The sequence below is a fragment of the Buteo buteo genome, chromosome 16, assembly GCF_964188355.1.
Source record: "Buteo buteo chromosome 16, bButBut1.hap1.1, whole genome shotgun sequence".
Lineage (NCBI taxonomy): Eukaryota > Metazoa > Chordata > Aves > Accipitriformes > Accipitridae > Buteo > Buteo buteo.
In genome coordinates this window covers 12,667,286-12,689,837 of record NC_134186.1, presented here as the reverse complement: position 1 = coordinate 12,689,837, position 22,552 = coordinate 12,667,286, and the positions used below count along the sequence as shown (strand labels likewise).

The 22,552-nt window shown below is 42.1% G+C and overlaps 1 protein-coding gene across 1 annotated transcript in view; it reads right to left on the bottom strand.

Annotated features, from left to right (window-relative positions):
- BRSK2 (BR serine/threonine kinase 2) overlaps positions 1-22,552 on the bottom strand; it is a 326,204-nt gene that overhangs the window by 84,579 nt on the left and 219,073 nt on the right. Inside the window, 1 exon segment of the mRNA XM_075047051.1 lies at positions 9,090-9,230. Within this exon segment, the coding sequence (XP_074903152.1) occupies positions 9,090-9,230 (141 nt within the window).

Sequence of the window (22,552 nt, the reverse complement as noted above, 5' to 3'; positions counted from 1 at the left end):
AAACAGCTTACCCTGACCAGAAACTGAACTCAGCAAAAGAACCAGCGTTGGGATAGTCTAGTCCTGTGACACCCATAATGGAAGGCAGCCTTATCTTCATGCCATTTCCTCTTCACTTTTTAAGACATTCTCCTAGCAATCCTCTTGCATGCAACTGTAATTCTACCTCTATACCACTGTAAAGGAGGACAGTTTCTACCCTCTCAAAGAAACATGAGAGGCATGACAATGTCCTGGAAATGATCTCTGATCTGAAGTCTGAAATGATCAATTAGAGACAACTTGTAAATAAGGCAGGTCAATTCTATGCAAAACCAGAGCGCACTGTAATAGGACACCTGGGAAGTGTAACAGATACTTCCAAAGGAGACTTCCAGCAAAACAGCGCACAAAGCAGGTACTGGTCATTTACCTTATCACTGAGTCCTATGATTCCTTGCCCGTCACTTTTTAAAGAGCATAAAATTTGGTCTCCAATCTTGTATAAACATGATGAACACTGTGTGTTAAAGTGGTCTTGTTAACCATGGGCAAACAATCCGGTAGGTAATGGAGCAACATGATTCAGATTTGTGCATATTTTCATCTGACAAAGGAAAAGGTGCTTTATCAAATCTATCTTCCTCATATAAATCAAAGTTTTGAGGTAACTGGAGACAGAAGACTTATTAGCCATAAAATAACTATCAAGATAGTCATACCTACTTGACAAAAAAGCAGGAGATGAGTGACAAGGAAACGTTCCAGAGGCAGTGAATGACCAGTTAATGGCCAGGAAAAGAAACCCTGAATGTGATCATCAAGGACAGCAGTCCTGGACAAAGGCAAGATCATCAACATCTGCCAAATCTGAACATGCTCCAGCCCCAGAAGTGAAATGGAGTAAAGAGCCCACAGTCCTCAGGGAAGCTGGGAAAGCTGGACACTAATGAGACAGTAGTGTGTGATTTAATCTTTCCTCTAGCAACATCCTGCACAGTTCTCATCTTACAACTGGTTTCATTAACAGGGTGCTGGGAAGACCTCATCTGACTGCGGAGATGCACTGAAGTTCTCCTGTCTGAAGACTAGGGCTCAGTGGCAAGTAACAGCTCCCTGTAAAGTAAGTGGTGCTTGTTTGATGCTATAAACCAAGAAACGTCCCCACAGCTCAAGTTGTGTGCATGTTCTCCTACTGTGCATGGTTTTTCAGTGGCTATGGTTGTTTTTCAGTCTTAGCAACTGCTCCTGGCTGACAGCTGAACAGATACGTGGTGTAGAAGCTGAGGGTGCTGCTGCCCATGCCTGTTCCACTGTTTGTGTGCTGGCTGATACCATTCATACAGGTTCAGTTTATAGCAGGCATACTGCTGACGTATGGCTTTTGTACCTAAAAATCGAAATTCCTTGCTTATCCTAAAATTGTGTATTTTTTTTAGAGAGAAGAAAGAGAACTTGAAGAAATGATCAAGGCAGAGCATGACCTAAGCACAGTATGTCCACAAGTGTTTCTCCAGCCTGGATACATGCTCACTACAAAACATCTTATATTATTTCAGGAAAATGGTGCAGCTAAACGAAATGCAGAAATGCTCCCCTTCCATGCCTCAAAGCTACCAGCCTTAGCAGACCTGCCACAGGCCCTGGCTGGAGCAGAACGTATGTGAACCTTGAACCAGCTCCACTCCCGGACCACTGAGAGGTGGTGAAAGGGAAGGGACAACACATTTGAAAATGAGTACAGTATTCACTGGTGGAAAGGAGTCTCCTTCTCCCCATTTCATCCTGTCTTCCCATCAGCTGGGATCCACAACACAGACAGTTTTAGGCCTGGGTTGTTAGGGAGGATCAAGTGGAAAAATGAGATTCCTATAAAGTGGCAAACATATTCAGGCTTCTTTTGGAGAACCACTGCAAGAGAGAGAGGAAGAAGGGGGTGCCACCATCCACATTCCAAACGTGGAGTTAAGCTTCACCTCACTGTGCTGTGCAATGCTTTTCCATGAATGATCAGCCTACATGGGCTGATGGTGGTCTTCAGGCAGAGGTCCTGACCCACCTCCCAGAGAGCATTTTGAAAGCCTTAAGTTGGGACCTGGGGATTCACAGGACTGGGATAGTATGTGTGAAAGGAAATCTGGAGTGGCAACAGACCTTAAAGCTTTTTTTTCTCTCCAGACACTCACCAAAATAAAATCAAGAAAAATGATCAGCTCTTCACTATAGCCCACTGAGCAGAGAGGAGAGTGTGAACTCTGGTGAGAATAGTTACATTCTTTGCTGTCTGGGTCCTAAAATACAAAAACTGTCATACGGCAGTTTTGCATCTCTCTGACCCTTCTCCATCCCTCTTTCAACATAGTCCCTAGTGCCCAGTATAGATGGTTAGCATAGGAATTTCATGGCAGCCTGAGTATTTTTTTGTATTGTGGCAGCACTCTTCTCAGACACCAGGATGCCAGTGGGATCAGGCAGTGCTTGCACATTCAACCACAAGAGAATTTTATGCCACAATGAAAATTTTCTTCTAGCTGAAACGTTTCTCTGCTATCCATCTTTGGACCACTTTGAATTTGCCAAGGCAGCATCCGGGGGATAGAAGTCAGGCCAGGAGTCTGCACCAGAGTGGCAGAACCAGCACCACTGCCACTGGGAATGAGACTTCCTCTCTGCATTTGCATTTCCCATCTTCGCATTGCCAGCTTTTCAAATGCCAGAAGGAAGGCAGAGGAACATATGGGAATAGGGAAGGCTTGTTATAATTTACCAAAGAGCCCAGCAGCCCGGACAGCCTCATGCATTCGTATTTGGAAAGAATTCTCTTGTGCCAAAATGAAACAAAACAAAACAAAACAAAAATCCCACTGTATGTGGTAATTACTTGGCATTAATGGCACATTGCAGAGTAAATGCATTTAATTTGGTCCCATTCCAGCTGATCTCTCTGGCTCTCCATGTCTTATATGACCGCATCAACTCCTCTCTCTGCAGGTGAACAGAGGACTCATTACCCTTTTGTTGTTCTAAAGGCTCTAAAGCTGTAGGGGCTTTATCACATGGCTGGGAAATCAGAAAAGAAAGCAGCTTCTTTATTGACAAACACGGCAAACTCTCCTATTGAGCCCTGCATATGCTGAGAAGGAATATGAAAGAGAAATGCAGCACTGCAGAAGAAGTCAGTGTGATCCTGATCTAGGGTGGTCACAGACTCCCAGAGCTCCTCAACCAAGACAACAGAGCAAGAAGTTAGCACCAGGAGCCTGCATACAGCAGGCTTTTGAAGGGAGAAAGTATGAGTGAAAGGGAGCCATTAAACAAGCCATGACAGGGGGAGCATACACTGTCACTCTCTGCAGTGTCCCTCTTTTGCAGATTACAACAAAGGCTTTACAATTCCCTTGCAGCACAAGATGGATACAGAGAGAAGTCTGAAAAAATTGTCCCATGGAAAAGGGCACAGTTCTTGGAGGTTTTGCACAGAAAATGAAGGCATACGTATGCGTTAACATGTGCCAGCTTCCCACTTACACGCTGGCCATGCTTGCTTTCTGGCTGCTGCCACAGATGCTATTCAGACAGCTCCTCTAGCTCCCTCCATTGCTTTCCTAGTCCATCCTCCTGCTCTGGGAATATCCCCGTATCTGTAATGCAGGCAATTGTAGCATACAGAAAAAAGAGAAATAAAACACTCTCTTCCTCTCACTCAGTGTTGATGGAAGGTTTTTGGTTTAGGGACAGACTCCAGATCTTGGATTCGCCTGGCACAACATGATGAACTAAACCATTATTTTAAAGTGATTTTTGAGCTGAAACGTTCATATCAGTTTCTATGACAACTCATTGTAGGTCACAGATTTCTAACCCAAGAAACCTCCTAACTGGAGTAGTTGCAGGTCATTTGTACTAATCAAATTGTTGGTTACTTTGCAAATGCTTTTCTTACTCACCCCAAACTCCCAGAAGGGCCAGACCACAGAATAATTGTTCTGCAGTATGCTTCTTAAAAGTGCCTGATGTGATGGAAATAATTTATCAGTAATAATTAATAGTATGAGAAGCAATATTTTTCATTTTCATGAGCAGAAAAAACCTTTCATCTTATTTTCTCTTGCTTCTGCAAATCAGATCCGAACATGTAACTTTTATCTACCTACAGAATAATCTTTGTTTAGAGCCATGGTTGCTATGCTCAAATTTAGTAAGTTTTCACAGAATTCTGCAGAACAAGTAAATTTAGTTATAGCTAGGAAAAAGGACAACATCTATAAACATATTAGGAGACCAGCAGAAGGGTTTGTATGCATAAACCCTTGCTTGCTTTTTAACAATTATTTCCATTGATCTATTAAAACATATTGCTTCTCCCTACCAACTTCGCCTCAAAACATATATTCCATGTATTTAAAAGCCAGAACAGACTGTCAGGCCTGATCACCACTGCTGTACTTGTCAGGGGACGTTACCTGATTATGCTTACAATAAGACTATGCCATTTTTGAGTTTCCAGTGGCTTATATAAAGAAGTAAACTTACAAAAATACATGTTCTCTGACTTTAGCTGAGCTTATAACTTTGCCTTTGGCATTGCAGCTGCTGTACTTGATGGGTTTTCTCTGGTTCCCTGTACAAGGGAAAATTCCTCACTGTTTTAGAGTGAGTCTCAATCACAGATCTCAAACTCCTGGATTCAGGCTATGATTGGTGAATTTCAGCTCTCAACAAGGGAGAAAGGCACCTTTCTCACTTCTGATGGTATGAAAGAAAACTTGAAAACCTGAAGACTCAAGGACCAGAAAAAAAACCAACCAGAAACCAACCTTATTAAGTTCCACAATTTCTAGACCAGTTTCACATTTGGAAGCCTTGAGTCATGATTTCAAAGTGTCCAGCTGCTGCAGTCTTAAGTGTTTGACAGACCATCCCTGCAGAACACCACAACATGCTCCTAATAAATGAAGCAAGGCAGAGCAGGGGTCATGAGGAGGGTGGCACTACCTGACAGAACATGGCACCTGGCATTCTTTGGCTTTCTCTGTTTCTCAAAGACACCCCAGATTTCTCCCTAAAAGCATGCTTCCTTTACTGACAGTGCTCTGCAGCTCCTGCCTGCAAGAATATACCAGAGATTTTGGCACTACTGCTGTGAAATCTTGAAGTGTTATTTTATGAGGAGCCTTTCCCCCTCCTGCACTGATGGGAAGAACACAAGACAAAGTCAAACAAAGCTCTTATTCATTGCCTCAGCAATCTAAGTCACACCCCCCCATGCCTACGCATGCATACACAGACACACTTCAGCAAGAGCCTTGTTCGTACTCAAGCAAGCACAGCCCCAGGCAATGAAAGGAGAAAGGGCCCTCATAATTGTCATTTATCAATATTCATAAAGAACCCGCCTTAACCCCTCTCGTGCATGCTCGGTAAAAAAAACACAAAATGAAACCCAACCAAAATAAAAATAAAATGAAATAATCATCTTGCTGTTCATTACCGCAGGGGATTTCCTCTCAATGTCACCACTGCCCTGTGCAGTAATTGGCATTATCTGTTATCTCTGAAGCCATAATAAGGTTTGCCACGGGGCATTTTCTGTAATCATATTTTTATTTGTCAGCTTGTGAGATACCGACACCAAATATGAGCTTGACCAAAGCAAAAACCCAACACACACAAAATACGCACGCCGCCAATCCCAGCTCTTGCTGGTGATGTCACACGCAGCCAATGAGGCGCCCGCCAGCTCTCCTCGCCCAGCTCCCACCCTCTGTTGGCGATGCAGCATTCCCTCACTGGAGATAAAAAAGACACTTCCTGAGGAAAGCAAGGATTTGTGACCTACCCTGATACGTGCTCCTGCGCCGCTTCTGACAGAAGATATAGTCGGCACTGAATTAGCTGAGAGCTCTGCCACAGTATGGAGGCAGGATATTCAAAAGGGACTATTGATTTGGGGCACCCAGCTGAGACATCTGAAAGGCCCTGAATTTCGGAGAGCAGACACCCACCATTAGGTGAATGGCAGCTTAGGAGAAAAACATCAGTTATGTCCAAAGAAAACTTCCTAGGCTAGGATAGTCTTACACTGAAGTCCAAGGAACCCCAGGTTCCTCTGCCATTTCTTGCACCACTGCTGAGCGTGTCTGCTCTGGGCACTGCAGCATGGTGCAGAGCCCTCAGAGCTAGCACAGAGGAAGAGCTAGAAGCAGAAGCAAGAATGCTGCATCACTGAGCTAACCACTCAGCTTGCCAGCTCAGGCAAAGCAGCAGGGTAACACAGATACACTGTTTGCAGCATCCGACGTAATGCCTCTGCATGGTGCTGTCTGTCTGTACCCATGGTTGCCTGTGGCTCCCTAGCACAGCACAGCGCTATGTACACAGAAAAGTCCGTAGAGAACCCTACAGTGGGTTACCTATAAGCTTTCCCCCATGGCCAACCTGTACCAAAAAAACCCATAAGTGACTGCACCTCAGAATGAGGTACATCAAATATTCCCCTGCTGTTCCCATTAAATAAAATAGGAACAGAAAGCTCCTACTTTTTTAAAACAACACACAAACAGACTCAAGCTCCAAGCCTACTCTGCTTCCTTGTCTGAGCTGCTTGTTTGAAAACACCTCTCAGACACAAGCAATCTCTCCACACAGTAGCAGTAGAAGCCTTTTACTGACAGGAGGATTGGGGAATCCTTTCTGATTCTTTGATCCAGGAATCCTGCTGCATCAATACATTTTGAGCAGTGAAAGCTGAATGTGGTTACGTACTGCTGTGAAAGTAAGCCACAGATATTTCACAGTGTTTTGGGAGGTACAGGCAGAAGATGGGACAATGATACGGGGCTGGGGATACCAGGCTATCAATCTATTCTGCCGGTAAGTTAGAGGCACCCACACTTAGTCATTAACCAAAGCAGAAGCCTTCATTTTTCAACATGGTCATAACTGGATAACCTGGCTGATGAGATGATTTGTCATTTCACTGCCCCACAACAGGACAAGGTCAGGCTTCATTGCTTAGGAAAGCACATTAACTTTTATACTCACACACACGTACACACGTACATATATGCATGCTCTGATTTTCAAAAGGGGTTTAATGATAAGTGTTCAGAATACAACACAGGGTCTAATATAACACAGACCACACAAGTCTCAGAGTGACCTGGAGAGAGGGAGAGCTTATGATTTACTGCTAACTAACTCGGCACTAGATGCTAGTCGAGTGGGAGTTGGCAAGGAGACAGGGGATTTACTTCTAAAGAAGACTACTGCCCACAATCCAGTACGTTTAACAGAGGAAAATGGATTCCTCAAGAGAGACATGCACTCTGCCTTGGAAATTCCACATTTTGTTAAACCTGCAGAGGTTCTTGTCTGTCTGACAGCCTCATCAAAATCCTCACTTAGTTTATTAAAGTCTGCCATATCAAGAGATATCCATCACAAGCCCAAAGGACTAGTATGTATGTGTATATATGCATGCTTTCATGGAAACTTCTATCCCAACAGAGATTCATATTTCTCTGGAATATCCATTTGGAAGAGTAATTAATTTCTCTTCAGCTGTACTTAAACATTTTTGAATCTTTTTGGATTGGGTGTCTAAGTGTTAAGCCAAGTAGGGAACAGAAACATGTATGTATGCAATCCACCAGTGGTTACACTGCCCAGTGTACATAAAAAATGAGAGCTGTACAACCTACCACGGATTATGCTAATTATAAGAAGGTCATGATCACTCAATCCAGTTGATTAGCAGGGAGGAAAAATTGTGGAATTCTCAGAATAAAACTTGTCAGAGGTCTCTGCCAACAGAGAAAACTTAGATCCTCTAGTTAGGGCACGCAACCTGTTCTTGGCTCCTATGGGAATTTCTCTGACTATTGTAACCCTGCCTGGGCCAGGTAGGCCTTGTCCTCAGGACCTTCTCACCCAGATCCACCACCTCTGAACTGCCTCTTCTGCTTCTTAATATATCCTCAAGAAAGGCTCTTATTTCCCTTTCCATTTATTAGAAATATGCTCTCTTTCAGATTAATATTCCATGTTGAAATGAGTCAGAGATGTACAGGGAGGGGGCTAGAAGAGCAAGCTAAATATTTAGGCATCTGTTTTTGCTGTGGCCATTTATGCTGTGGACATCCGGTTTGCGAGTTCTCAGCACAAAACTGGGGGTACAGAAAATCACTGTACAGTTACTGAGAAGTAACTACACAATGTTAATGCAAATCCAACCACTGAAGCATCTATTAGTGGCCCTTGGCCTCCTGGAGGGGGGGATCTATGGCTATCTGTGGCTATGGAGAAGCTGCCATGCAGACATAATATAAATGGTCTCTCCCAGCCAATCTAAGTGTGAGGAGCTGGATTTCTGAGAAATAAGCAGGCAGTTATGGGTCAGCAGCTACACAGAAACTCTGTGCTCAGACTGATTATAACAACTTGATTTCAGCAGAATTTAAATTACTTAAACTTGCTGAAGATGAAGGAGAAACTGGTCCAATTTAAAACGCCACCTGAAAGCACAGGTTAAACCCCACTTGATGGTTAAATCATATGATGGAGTTAGTGAGTATCAACAGCAGTCAGATCAAGGAAATTCTTCCCTACTGGAAGGGAAATTAAAGGCAACAGTGACTCAAATGCCCAGAAGGGACTCAGTGAAGGCTGCCAAAAGCCAGCAGGTTTCCAAAAACTTAAGGAGGCCATAAAATGACTTTGCTGTATTAGTACTTGTCCCAAGTTTCTTCAGGGATACATTTTGATACAGTGTATGTAATTCTCAGTTATTAGCAAATGCCCCAAGAATGATGGAAACTAAACTGCTTTTCCTTGGTGGTTTTGGTTTTCCTGGTTAAAGCATTCCCTGTGAGTGACTTCTCCTCCAGTGAGAAATGATGGACAATCTTCTCCATGAAAAGTCTATCTGTGACCGGTGCACTCGCCCACAGACAGCCAAGAATTAAAAATTACATCAGCACTTTACCCAATGCTTTTAGAGCTTTACAACTTCAGTTACTTAATAGTAACTAATGGTATCAAGAAGTAAGATCCCTTTATTCTGTGCTTTTATATAACAGGTAACTCCTGTTGGAAATGGCTGTACTCACCATATTGAATGACTATGGCAGAAGTCTAAAGCAGAGATGATTTGTCGGAAGAACTTCCTGGCTTCTTTTGGTGTCAATCTTCCCTTTTTTACGAGATAGTCGAAGAGCTCCCCACCTGACACATGTTCTAGCACCAAATACCTAGAAAATAACAAAACCAGGAATTTATAAGCACGTTATCATACCAACCCCCTCACACTCACACAGTTACATACAAATACATCTACACGCGGTCAAGGAGAACACTTCTGGAAAGAACAGTGGCAGAGAATCAGAATTTTAAAATCAGGAGTGATCAATACTTTTAACAGGGGGTCTGCAAACTTCAGACATGCCACTGTTGGATTCAGCGTTCAATATAATAGTGAGAGATAATCCAGAAGCCAAAAACAACTTAAAAGACCCGGAGGGGAACAAGAGAATAATCAGGTATAAGCTTTCACAGCAGCTCTTAAAGCTACAGTGGAGTAAGACTGCATCCTAGGAAGCCTCAGATCCCTTAACCAAGGTGACAGTTCCTTTATAAAATAGCTGTGGCAAAGCTGCACTCACATACTGCCCTGTCTTGGACACTTGAGAACCAGACAGATGTCAACAAACTAGAGGGAATTAAGAAAAAAGAAAGGTGAATAGTTTAAATTATGGAAAATGATGAAAAGAACTACATGTGCACAACCTACGTAAAGGCTTCAGCTTTGGCTGCTGAACAGCAGTGATTTGCTGGAGTAGCTGCCCTCCCTTGCAACTCAAACATGAAAAATGGGACACTGAGTGAATAAATGCAGCACAACAGGGACCTAGGAGCAAGAGAGGAAACCCCAGACCTCACATAGCACTCCTGGCAGTCATAGAGAGAAGAGTGAAATCTCCTGGAAGGAAAGGACTTGCCATAGATAGACCACCTTGTTGTTGTAAGTAGGGGTAATGAAAGGCAGCCAAGCAGAGGAAAACTTAGTATATATCTCTGGAAATGTTGCCTAATAGTGGGAATGAAATAGTTTCCCCAGGGAAGTGGCAGGAACACCATCAACTGAACCATTTAAAAATAAACCAGATTTAATATGGACTAAGCAATAGACTTCTATTGGCAAGAGGATTACTTGAAACCTCTGTGGACTTTTTCCACCTCCATTGTGATTTTGTGCTCTACTGTCTCCTTACTTGTTTGCCCAGCATATACTATTCTAATACAGAATGAAGAAATTATGCAGTGAGATATTTATTCAGAATCTGAAATGACAAGTATAAACAACAAATTATTATTATTCTTACTGAAAAATCACTTTTGTTCTTTGGCTCTGTTAGCTGGTTTACAGAAACCTGTACCCCTCTCCTAACTGCCTAACTCCTTTGAAGTGAGTTTCAGCATTGCATGGCAAGGCACGTGATCTGAAAGTAGTTTCTGTAAAGCAACAATGCAAGGGTGAACAGTGCATTCAAACCAGTGGCAGTTTGTTTGAGAGACATTACCAAAGAACTTGCAAACAAGAATTAAGTATTATTCCAAATTTTGAGTGTACTTCTCTGTCCCCTCCTCCCAACAGCACAGCAAACCAGGCTGAACGGTATGTGCAATATGATCCCTCTCTCTCCATGCTTGGGTTTACAGCAAGCTAGTTTTATTACCAGTATTAATCCAACTCTTCAAATTTGAGTGGACACTGAAAATAATTAATCCAGCATACTGTCTTTTCTGTACCTCAAGCAGCATGATCTCAGAGGAAATTTCTAAATTTGAAATGGAAAAAGGAGAAGATTATTATAAATCTGGGGGCTTAATTATTCCTGTTTTCAATGTTTCCAAAAAGATGGAACAATAGAAGGACTAAAAGTTGTTCTGAGGAAAGTAAAATTGGCTTAATGATAATGGCATTAGCCTTGAAGTTGCAGAAGTGGAACCTGAGCTCCTGGTCCATCATCAGCTCCCATGTGACTTCCATGTGTCAGCTCCCAGTCAGCAAAAGGAGAAAGCATTTTCCTGCCTCACAGAAATGCAGCAGAGAATGTAGTAAGAGACGGACATTGATATTGTCTTGCCAGCTAAGTAAGTAGTACAAAAGCACAAAAAAGAGGACAACAAAATGAAATCATAAACTTTAGGGAATTAAAATGGTATTTTCTGCAATTTTTATCAAAATAGAAACAGTTACAAGAAATATGGTAATATTGACCTTTTCCCATTAAAGTAAGTAAAAAAAAGAGAAAAATCTTCATGTGAAAATCACATTTGGAATATGTGGGTTATCTTCTCTCCAAGAAGAGATGACTAGTTACCAGACTGTCTACTGAGTACACTTCAGTAATTTGGAGATCATCGTTTATCTGCATTACATTTTTTGAGCAAGACATTGAACCACTCAGAAGACAGTTGATATGCAGTAGCCATGGGGAATGGGGTGTCCACATTTTCAAGTCCCAATCCTTGTTTTGCAAGCCTTGGCTAACAGACACTCTGGTAAGAGGGTTTGCTATATAATTCATTCTTCCTCTCATACTAGAGACAGAACTGGCTAACTATCCCATATGGCAAAGCCAAGCATGGCACAGAATCAATCCTAAAATTCTCCTTGACAGCTCCCTCTCTCACTGTGCCCAGAAGAAGCTGGATACAGCAGTGCATCTTGCCCCCAAAATTCAAACTGCTAGCTGCTTTCTTTTTCTGGGAGGTATTTTATGAAGATGATTGCAGTTACAGGCATACAGAACACCCTCCACACTGGTTTCAAATGCACAGTTTTGGAAAATTACAGACCCAGCATTTCTGTCACCCACAGCAGGAACTGCAAAGCAATTTATTTTCATCAACTTCATCTTATTAAAAACACTCAACAAAAATGCACTGACACGTTGTATGGAAAATAATACAAATTGAAAGACAGGGAGCATTTACAAGGTTATTCATTTTTGCTTGCCACATAGAAGCACTAGATGTAATAATGGAAATGAACAGGGAACAACATTTGAAAAAGATTTGTGCCTATGACAAGTCAAGGGACACAGAGAAGCACAGCGACAATGTATTCTTATCTGACAAAGCCCCAGTGTGACAGGAGTGAGAAGGACGACAAACACATTTCCCCATGGTCAAGTGCAAGAAATAAATGCTGCAGGGATCATTCCACAAGTACTAGGTGGTTACGTTGCAGCTAGGATTTCTGAGTTCGGATTTGCAGCTGGTCACCCGCCAACCCTATTCCCTCCAGTATGATGCGGGGTTTTTTTAGGATAGCCCCCAACTAGGAGATTTTTGATTAAACAAGGGCATAATTCAGCACCTGCCTCCATCTCTGTGCAAGCCAATGTTTTGCTTGCACATTACATGGCACAGTAGCAGTACACGCTATTTCCAAACAGGCCAACAAGAGGGGTTTAGACATTTCCAAATGTTGTACTGGTTCTAACTATCTCTGTACAGTTTACACAATCCTTACTAAATACTGTGTATCTGTATCCTTCCATCTATCTGTGTATGTGTGAGTGTGTCTGAGTGACTCCATAAAAGAAGAGAATACACACCCTGAAAAGACAAACAGAAAAAAGTGAAGGAAAGAGCGAGCATTATTTCTGAGTCTGGAAAATAAGGCATACAGACACTACACCTTCCCTGAATCTGTGGCATGGAACAGAATCCAGATCTCCTGAGTCCACATCAGCACCTAAAATCCTTTACTTTAGCAAAGTGCTGTAGGTTTGGAAGTATGCCAATGCCAACTCTTGGAGGATCTAGGAGAAGGTAAATAACACATAGCCTGTAGGGGAGAAAAACCACTAAGAAGTATTTGCCTGAGTTTCCCCTTCCCTTTTATCTCTTCCAGATATGACAGGTTCTCATCTCACTACAGTACTACTTTTCCCATTTATTCTAAGCAAGTGAGCAAATTATAAAAATCCCAGGACAGTAACCAGAACTAGTCTCCTATTACATTTGGAGATGAAAGTACCTTACTGGTGAATGAAGCTTTTTTTTAAAATCCTGTCTACGTAAGATTGACAGTATCAGTCTTCCCCCTGTAAAAATGTAGGAAACCCTGCTCTGTAAATAGCCATTGCAAGGAGGTTCAAGGAAAGGAAAGACCCAGCCTCTGGCTGGCAGCATGCACACTACCTGCTGTGATAATACAGAGAAGAGCTATTTTAGGACAAAAGACTCTGTAAGAGCACTTAGCTCTCACATCTTGGATGCTCTTGACACACACCACCTCTTCTAATCCTTGCATTTCACATGAGAGAAGCATTACAGGTATTAACCTCCTGTTCTTTACTGATAAGGAACTGTGAAGCAAAGTGACTTGCCCAGGGTTACAGTCACCCAGTATCAGAGCTGGGATTAGGACCTGTGGTCCCTTGTGCCTTCTACTGAATGCTGTCCCCACCACCAATTCCCCTTCTGCTTGCCAGGACACTGGAAAAGCAAGAAAAAACCAGGCTTCTGCAACTCAATATGAAGCCAAATGTATGGGTGTTAAAAAGAAATTCTCGATTACTTGTTTTCTTCACTAGATATATTCTTTAAGAGGCTGCAAAAATTTTCAGGGGCCACAGCTTGCTTGTATAAAGACACCAAGGTCCACGTCTTGCATATCTCATGTCCCTGCTACAAGCCAAGACTTGAAACTAAAAATCTCTGGTTAAGTTTCAGAGCCTGAAGGAGACAAGACTTTGGTCTTTAAAAACAAAGAAGCCAACCATGTAATACAAGAATAATTTCGCTTATTGGAGAGAAGCAGAGATTGCATGCAGCAGCATTCTATCTATTCCCTTTGCCATTTTTCCATCTGCATCCCATCATCACCACCTCCCCAATAAAAGCTATTAAGTTCCTAACCTCAAATGACCAACTACATATCATATCAGAGAGGTGCATGCAGCTTATAAAAGCAAGCTTAGAATAATCCTAGGCTCTTTTCTTCCTTTCTTTTTGGTTCATTTTATTCACTCTTTCAGGAACCAAAACAGTGAAGAAGTAATAATGAAAACTAAACAATATAGCAAAGGAGGGGTGATTTCTGCATGTGAAAGAGATGGAGTAGCCAAGATGAATGTGGACAAATGTGGTCTTAAACTACTCCATAACATGGTTTAGTGGGCATGGATGATGGTTGGACTCGATGATCTTGAAGGTCTTTTCCAACCTAAATGATTCTATGATGCCATTCTATGATTCTATTTTGTGCCCCTCAGATTCTGGCTATACCAGGAACCAGCACAGGCTCCAAAACTCTCTAACTCACAGTAGCCTTCCCATGGCTGACCGTGGCTTGTTCTGTAGCACTACTCTTCTCATTACCTCAACTTGTCTGTATTCTGCGGATCACCAGGTGTGACAGCCCACCAGTTTCACATCATTCCTGCATCCTTCAAGTCATTTTAGTCTTTCCTAAATCCTGCATGTCAGTAGGACTCCTAGAAACACAGAGGATGGTCCATTTTCCCCCGGGAATGATCAATAAATATCTGATGATCAACAACAATTTTGCCTATAACCACTATATTTTTTCGTTGTATCCAACTATGCTAACTACCTGACAGGGCTGTGAGGATTTATGATGTCGCTACCAGAAGTTAAAAAAAAAAAAAAAAGCTGTGACTTCTGCCCCAAAGCACACAAAAATATTTGTAAAATTTAGACACTCAGATAAAAAATCAGAACAGTTTTCTTCCTTTTCTTCTGAATAAACTAAGATGCTGGTTTTCATCTCTAACGTCTTTAGCTGTCCTATCATCAGCTCAAACACAACAAGACTAAAACAGAACTCTTAGCCTTGCCACCTCATTCCACTTCTTCCTTTCTCTGCCCCTAGGGATAACGCTGCTTGTTTGATCACAATTCAGGCTTGTACTGCAGGTGCTACCTTGTGACTCAGGCTTTCTTCAGGTTCCTACAACTTGGTTGTACTGGTATCTTTTAGATGTTTTCTTTATTATACCTCTAAGATAATGGTTCTCCTATCCACCCACATGGCTAAAATTTTACGTCTAATTTTAGCTAAGTATCTTGCATCTAAATTAATTCATTATAATCTCTTTCACTTTGATAAATACATTCTTGCCCCACTGCTGGCAATTCAAAATAGATACCCGATCATCACTGCAATACCATTTTCTTAGCTTTCCAGTTTGACCACTCCTTCCATGCCTGCATTGTCTCCTTTTTTATGGTATATCTAACATGAACCAGCTGCCTTCACTTCTAGATACCTTGTAGCCCCTTCTGTAACCAATCTAGAATCTCTTCTTTGGCCTTTGAGGTTGACTTCTGTCTCTGACCAGCCTCCAAAGCCAGGTTCCACCATCCACTAGTTAAATATCGAGGCAAACGATTCTGTGCTCCCACAACTCCCCCCCCCCCCCAACACCTGGAAGAGCCATCATTGTTAATGACAGAGCTACATCATCATTTTACTTCCGCTCCTTCCTGAAGACCGTTCTTTGCTGTGATGCTTGACAATAGCTTGGACTTGCCCATCACAGGGTTTCCAACAGTTGTTCTGTGTTCTGGATTGTAAGCTGACTAGGGCATAGGCTCAGTTTTTGTCCCATTCTTGGCCAGTGCCAGCACAGCAAGGTCTCCTCCATGACTAGATTGCCTTTGTGCTACAATACGATGAAGACATCACTTAAAACAGCAACAAAGACACTTCTGGTGATTTCTCCTTTCCATCTGGTGGACTATGCTACAACTTATTAAAGTGTGCCTTTGCCCAAGCCTTAGGGAGCTTTGAGGAATAACTCACAGAGCTCTCACTGAGGCAAGGTAGCTACATGCTACCTCCAAAGCAGGACTGTAACAAAAGAAACAGGCTGGTTCTGAGCAATGCCTGGAAAAATGCTGTTAAAGAAAAACTAACTGGCACAGAGAACACAAGGACCATGCAATACCAGATATTTATGGCAAAATAACAAAAAAAAACCCCGCCCAAACAAACACACCAGTTATGATCTGTAAAGAACAAAAGCTGGTTTTAAGCCATTAGCAAGAATGGTGTGAAATACTAGAACTCTTGCCAGATGGGATTGCCCACAGTGGCCCATCACTATACATCCCAGTGTGGGTATGCAGCTCCTGTTTTCTCAGCCTTATAGATGAAAACAATTTACGAGACATTCACAGCTACATGAATTAGGTCCTCCGGGGCAATACAAATGTATTTATTATTATAAAAGCATTAAATGGATAGAGATCTTTAGATGAAAGCTCATACTGAAACACAAAGCATTTCAAGTAAGTATTAAAAATGCAAAAAAATAACAGTAACAAGAAATACTCTCTGGTGCCCTAGGAATGGCAGTCACACGCAGCTTCTTGTTTTGGTCAGGCAACAGAAAATTTGTCCATTCAGGGCATGCAATTAGCTGTCTGTTAGGGAACCAGTTAATAATCCATTTTTTATTAAATGGTATGATATTTACACACATGATGCACAACCTCGCTTAAACCTGAACAAGTAGGTTGGTCTCCTACATGAGCCTGAATGGGTACCACTGGGTACTATCACACACCACTGGGTGATGTTCTAGGACTTTTACTATGCCAGAAGTTAGACTGGATATTCATGTGGCACTGGCTAGCTTTTAAGATGCGCAACTTCAGGTGTGCACTCCAGCAAGATGCAAAACCCAAATGCTGTTATATAGAAAGAGATACACACAAAGACAAGAAAAATCAGGAGAGTTCCTGCTTGCTTCCTCTATGCTCAAGAGTTTACTGTTGTGATGCCTATGGGTAAGACATTTCATGAAATGACCAGACCTGCTGAGAAGCTCAACTACTCTGTTTTATCACTTAATAGTTGATTATTACATAAAAATCATAAGCATAATCCTAAAACTGGGGAACATGGCATGGATCAAGACACTTTGGAGTTGATGCAGATGTCTAAGCAATTACTGAGGCCAGGGACACAAGTCAGGTAGGAATCTCCTTTATAAAGACAGGTATGTCTTCAGTTCTTTTCTGTCCCTATGTTTATTAGTGCCCACATCTGTAAAAAACTCATGAAGTTTGACCACAGAATCAAACACAAATGGAAACGGCTGCACCACAAATGGCATGTGCTAGGCACTGCCACCAATCTTGATGATCTCTGAACCATCTCACAGTAACCCACAATCCCCAGCAGATTATTCATGGGAAACTAACTACTCCTTTTGACCAATTCAGCTAAGAGCTAGAAAACTCATTACATTTCAAAGCTCTGGTGAATCAGCAAGGGATCTGTCTGGAACGGCAGACTGCCAAAGACAAGCCTCTAGAAGAAAAAAGTCCTGGCGATTCTTCTTCCATGCTACCACCCTACTTGCAAAATGTCCTTCTATAAATATATATGAACGGATGTATGTCTAGCAGGGAAGAGGTTAAAAGCTGCCCAGCCCAGATTGACATGTTGTAGTTCTTTGACGTTTTTTTCACTGCACTGTTTTCTATTGATTAAATAATCTCTATCAGATATTAAGCCCCTTGTTATTGGCGCAGCCTATAAATTATTCAGAAGTTATATAAATTCTTATGGCGGGCATGAATTTTTAAACCCTAATTTGGCACCAGGCCAGGAACTCTTTTTTTTTTTATTTTTTCCTCGCCTGCAAGAAAATGTGCATGTGTTAGATTTTTTTTTCCAAAAGACAATTTTAACTTTAGTCTGCTTGTTTGAATGGAGATTGTATTTGATTGCTCATTATGTTTGGACATGAACAGGTTGGGGCTTTTGGGGAAAAGAGAGGTAGTAGGAGATTATGCTGTTGCACTCTGTACCTTCGATTTATTGGGGGTGAAAGATGTTTTGAGCAGTGCCTTCACGGTGTGTACTCATGTATGCCAAGGCACTGCAGCAGCCATCCCATTTGGGCACATGATATGGAATGGATCCAGCCAGAGGGATCCTCAGCACAGGACGGGCAGAGCTGAGACAACACCCATCAGCTCACTGCTGCAATTCTGCTAGTGACCATATACTTTGGGGTTTTTTTTTCAGAGCTAAGTGGCCTTTCCTTTAACAGCTAGGGACCAGACACACACAATGTTGCCTACTGAGGCCTGAAAGAGAAATTAGGCACGTAAATGTACTCTGGCTTTGGAATTACACCTCCCCTTGACATTTGCTTACGTCATAGAATTGCTCCACTATGGGCCTGTTTTCTCCCAAGCCCAGCATCATGGCCTGGATGGTATGCAAGTGCACATGTTAGGGAGTGAGCAGAAGATACAGTCAGGCTTTTGGGTAGAGCTTATTAAGACCATGTTGCATACGGTGTAGTATTAACCATCACCACCACCTCTGCGCAAGCCCTGCTTTGCGCCAGGCTGGCATCCCTCCTGCAAGCAGTGACACCTATCCTCAGTGCAGCACTCCCTCCCTTTCCCCTGGCCACTATCCAGCTCCTCATCTCCAGGCCCACCCTTGACTCAAAACCTCACATGTGCTGGATCCACACCTACAGCTGACTGGCTTTCCTTTGGCTACATGCACTTGTAATTCATGACAGTACTAAAACAAGTCAACAGCAGAAGAAAAGGGGTCAAAGTACCTGGTTATATTTCTCCTAATTCTAATCAAGGCAAGGCTCAGGTAGAACATCATTTTGTCTTCCAATCCCGTTCTATTTTCTTTTCCCATATCCACAGCATCTGACACCCCACAACCAGACTACCAAGAAGGATACCTACCACAAAATTAATTTTCAGCGCTGAGCCCTTGGAGCTGCTCCAACTTTCTGAACTCTCCTGCCTTTAGACAAGTTTCTCTACAGATGGATCGAATGTCAAAGTCCTCGGCTACCAATAACAGAAGAACACTCAGAACCCTTTTTTCTCTTTCTTGCATCCTCTGGCACCTCACAATTAGTTTTCAACAACCCCCCCCCAGAATTACAGGAAAACCCTGCAGGAGAGGACTGGCAGCATGAATGCCTCTGCAGACACCACCAGAGTTGTAAGTCTTTGACTTCTGCTGTCAGATGATTTGTATAAGCCAGAAACGTGAGTTGTACGCAGGTAGGAGGACATTTTAGTTTTGTTATCTGGCTCATTGGGAAGCAATGTGTATTATGTACATTGCAATAAGGCTTGGACACTTGCCCAGTGATAGCACTGTACTACTGAATGATGAGAAAGGGACTTGTGCTTGGAAAAAGAGCTGATGAATGCATGGCACATTTCAGAGAATGATATTCTGATGTCCATTCCTTCTCTCAAAACAGATTCTTGTTCAAAATGCTGATCAAGTTGGACAACATAGAGATTTAAAATAAATGCTCCCACAAAATTTGAGAATTTGAAATCTTAACTGTGAAGATTTGAAAATTAATCAATATAAATCTACACATATATACACAAATATCTGTATGCACCTATAAATAGAAATTTACAGATATATATACAGGCATTGATGGAAAGGGAATCAAGAAATACTAGTATAAACATCTGAAAGAAAAGGGCATGGAGTGGTCCTAGGATGTCTTTATTCTATCTTGTTTCCACTCCCTGCCAAACTCCTGACAATTTAAACTAAACAGCTAAACAAATGAGATCAAATGAATAGTGCCACCCCTGTTGGGAGTTCTGCAGCAAAACTGTATCAGTCAGCTTTATCCCCTCTGGAAAAAGAAGGTCTCTCTCCTGTGGACTATACGATGGCACTTAGGTTGCCATGCTAACAGCTCCTCCAACAGTGGGACGACTGCTTTTCTAAGATCAAAAGGAATGCCGAATTTACTGCATAAAATGCAGTAAATGTACATACCAGACATTTAAAAATAAAGCATAAGATTGCTTCCTAGAAAAAATTTGAGCTAACCACTTCACTCATGAAGGACTGGGCTTTGCATGTTTCCTCTTATTTAATCCTCAACAAGACTGCTAATGAGAACCTCCTGCTCATGCACAGTGGTAGTGCTGCTAACAGTGTATGAACTCTGTCTTCCTCTCCAGTTGCTACACTAATCCTATCTAGGGCCAGTTCAGGAAAGACCTTTTCTATACATAGCAGAGAGAAAAGAGGACCATCACCAAGGTTCACACAGTTTATTTGCAATGCAGAAGCTGTATCACCAAAGGAGTGTTTCCCCTCTGATATGCATTACAGAACACACCAGAACTGTTACCAGCTTTGTTATCGCCTTGCTCATTCCCTTAGGTTATTTACATTTCCCTAAAATTCCTGACTGTTTGAACGTGGTTAGTCAAAACGACTGGTGCACACACAAATTTTGGTAGCTCATTGATCATTCCCTATTATGAACCAGCAATATAAGTTCTTAAACAACCCTGGGCTTACCCCATACCAGGCTATTTTAACTCATTCTTGATCTTCAAAATGGGAGGATGATCCCCCCTTCCTGGCTGTTTTGTCTATTAGCATTATATGATGGGAGAGAGGGAGGCATAGATTGTCTGTAGCTAATTCTAAATTATCTATTACTGTGGACTCCCAATCTTGCTTGAGGGCCATGAGTGTGATCATACAACAAATGCGAAATAATTCAACTGTCAGTAATACCGCTAGTTTAGCTAACATAATGTATATCTGAGGTGGTATATCAGCACACATGCAGAGCGCCATGGTGCAGCTGCATTTCCCCTATGCACCTACAACTGTAGTCCACAGTCTTACTAAATAAGACAACTCAAAATGCTGGAAAAAGACCTGGAAATCTTAGAGTTCATAGCTATCTCCATCTCTCCAACCATCTTGGTAAAAAAACTACCAAAACAAACAGAAAATGACTGCTAGGCTAACACACATACGCTAACGGATTTTTATTATTATTTTTTAAAACTCATTTTCAGTGTTAAATAAACTGTGGAAAAGGGATTTGATTCATGGTCACATTAGAAATCTACTCAACCAAAGCCCTTTGTCACAAATTAAATCATAAACCAAAAGTCAAACATGATTTGTGAAATTAACATTTATCGAGGAAATACTCCCCAGTGCTGCATTGTGATTAGTCTTCGGCTTCTGAAATATCACCCATAATTCATGAGCTCCTCTGAAACCATGCCACTACCGTTACTGCTGAGATGGCATGCATGATGGAAAGGTGCTGCCACAACCAGAGCGTAATCTCTTTTTTGATGCTGGTGAAAACTAGAGGTCACTGTGTCTTAGTATTTGGGAAAGTACATGTATACACTCTCCTCAGCCCCAACACACTTGTAACGCTTCACTCCTCCACAGGCACTCTCTTCCACCTCTTAGATTTATCCAAGGCCATGGCTGTTTCTAATTTTGAACACGGAGGGTTGGCAAAAGCTCTGCATTGTACCCTTTCTATAAAATAGTGACTAATAAAAAAAGAAACGTAATTAACAGTCATTGGCTCTTTCACAAAGTCAGTGTCTTTCAGCAGAGGGATTCAGTACCTTTGCGGGGAGATGCGGACCTTTCAATCTTACAGGCAGAGGAGCTACAGCACAAAGAAGACTTAGTGATTGTTAAAGGCTAAACGGTCACTGGCAAAGCACGCTTTGGAGCCCAACATTTTTTAGAAGTCAGGATATCCAGATACAGCTTAAAGATATGGGATGCTTCCCTTTTCAAGGTGATTTTCAGTAGGAAGATATTTTTCTGCCAAGGAATGCAGTAATTTTTTTGAAATCTTGGTCTAAGACCATCCCCACTGCTCTGAGCACTACGCATTTTCCACATGGAGCAAAACAGCCGCCAAGTTTTTTGGGGTAAAGAAGAAGAGCTCAGCTTCACAGGCATTCAGAGCAAGAAGAAAGCTTCAGCACCTCTATAACCCATCCCCTCACTCCAAGTGATGATCATGGCCTTTCTTCTTCATGTATTCATACATTGTCTCCACTGCTCAATATACTACACCTACCTGAACACATCAGTTGTATGATGTGTTTATGCAAGTGCATATGTGTTTATGCATGTAAAGATAAGATTACACAACATACAAATAAACAAGGATCGCAAAGAAGAATATTCCCTCTCTCTTAACCAAAAGAAAGCCTGGGGCCTCATCCTACCCCCGCTTTAAACCAAAATACAGATGAATGTACTCTCACTCTTTTCAGGATTAAAGGAGAACTTACTGGCTGTAAACCCTCATTTTCCTTTGCTACCCTTCTGCTGCATGCAGACCAGGCTGTGTTAGATCTGGGCCTCTGTCCTCAGCTGGGGCAAACTGGACTTAATGGAGCTGTGACCATTTATGCCACTGAGAATAGAGCACTCGGCATGCAGCTCAGAGAACAGCTGAGCCAGCCCCCACCCAGTGCCTGCATGAGCTCACTCTGGCAACCACATTTCACTGCGGATGGCAGGCTCTACCCCAAAGGAGGATGGGGAATCCAAAAGAAATTATTGCCTGCTCTACTAAGCTAACCCTTAGGCACAAAGGCCTCACTTCTCGGAATAGGAATTCATTGCTCCAGTAATGAGACTGGCTGAATTGTCCATGAGGAGTTGTTACCTCCACTCAACACACTTTCTTTGGGTAAGCAGTCATTC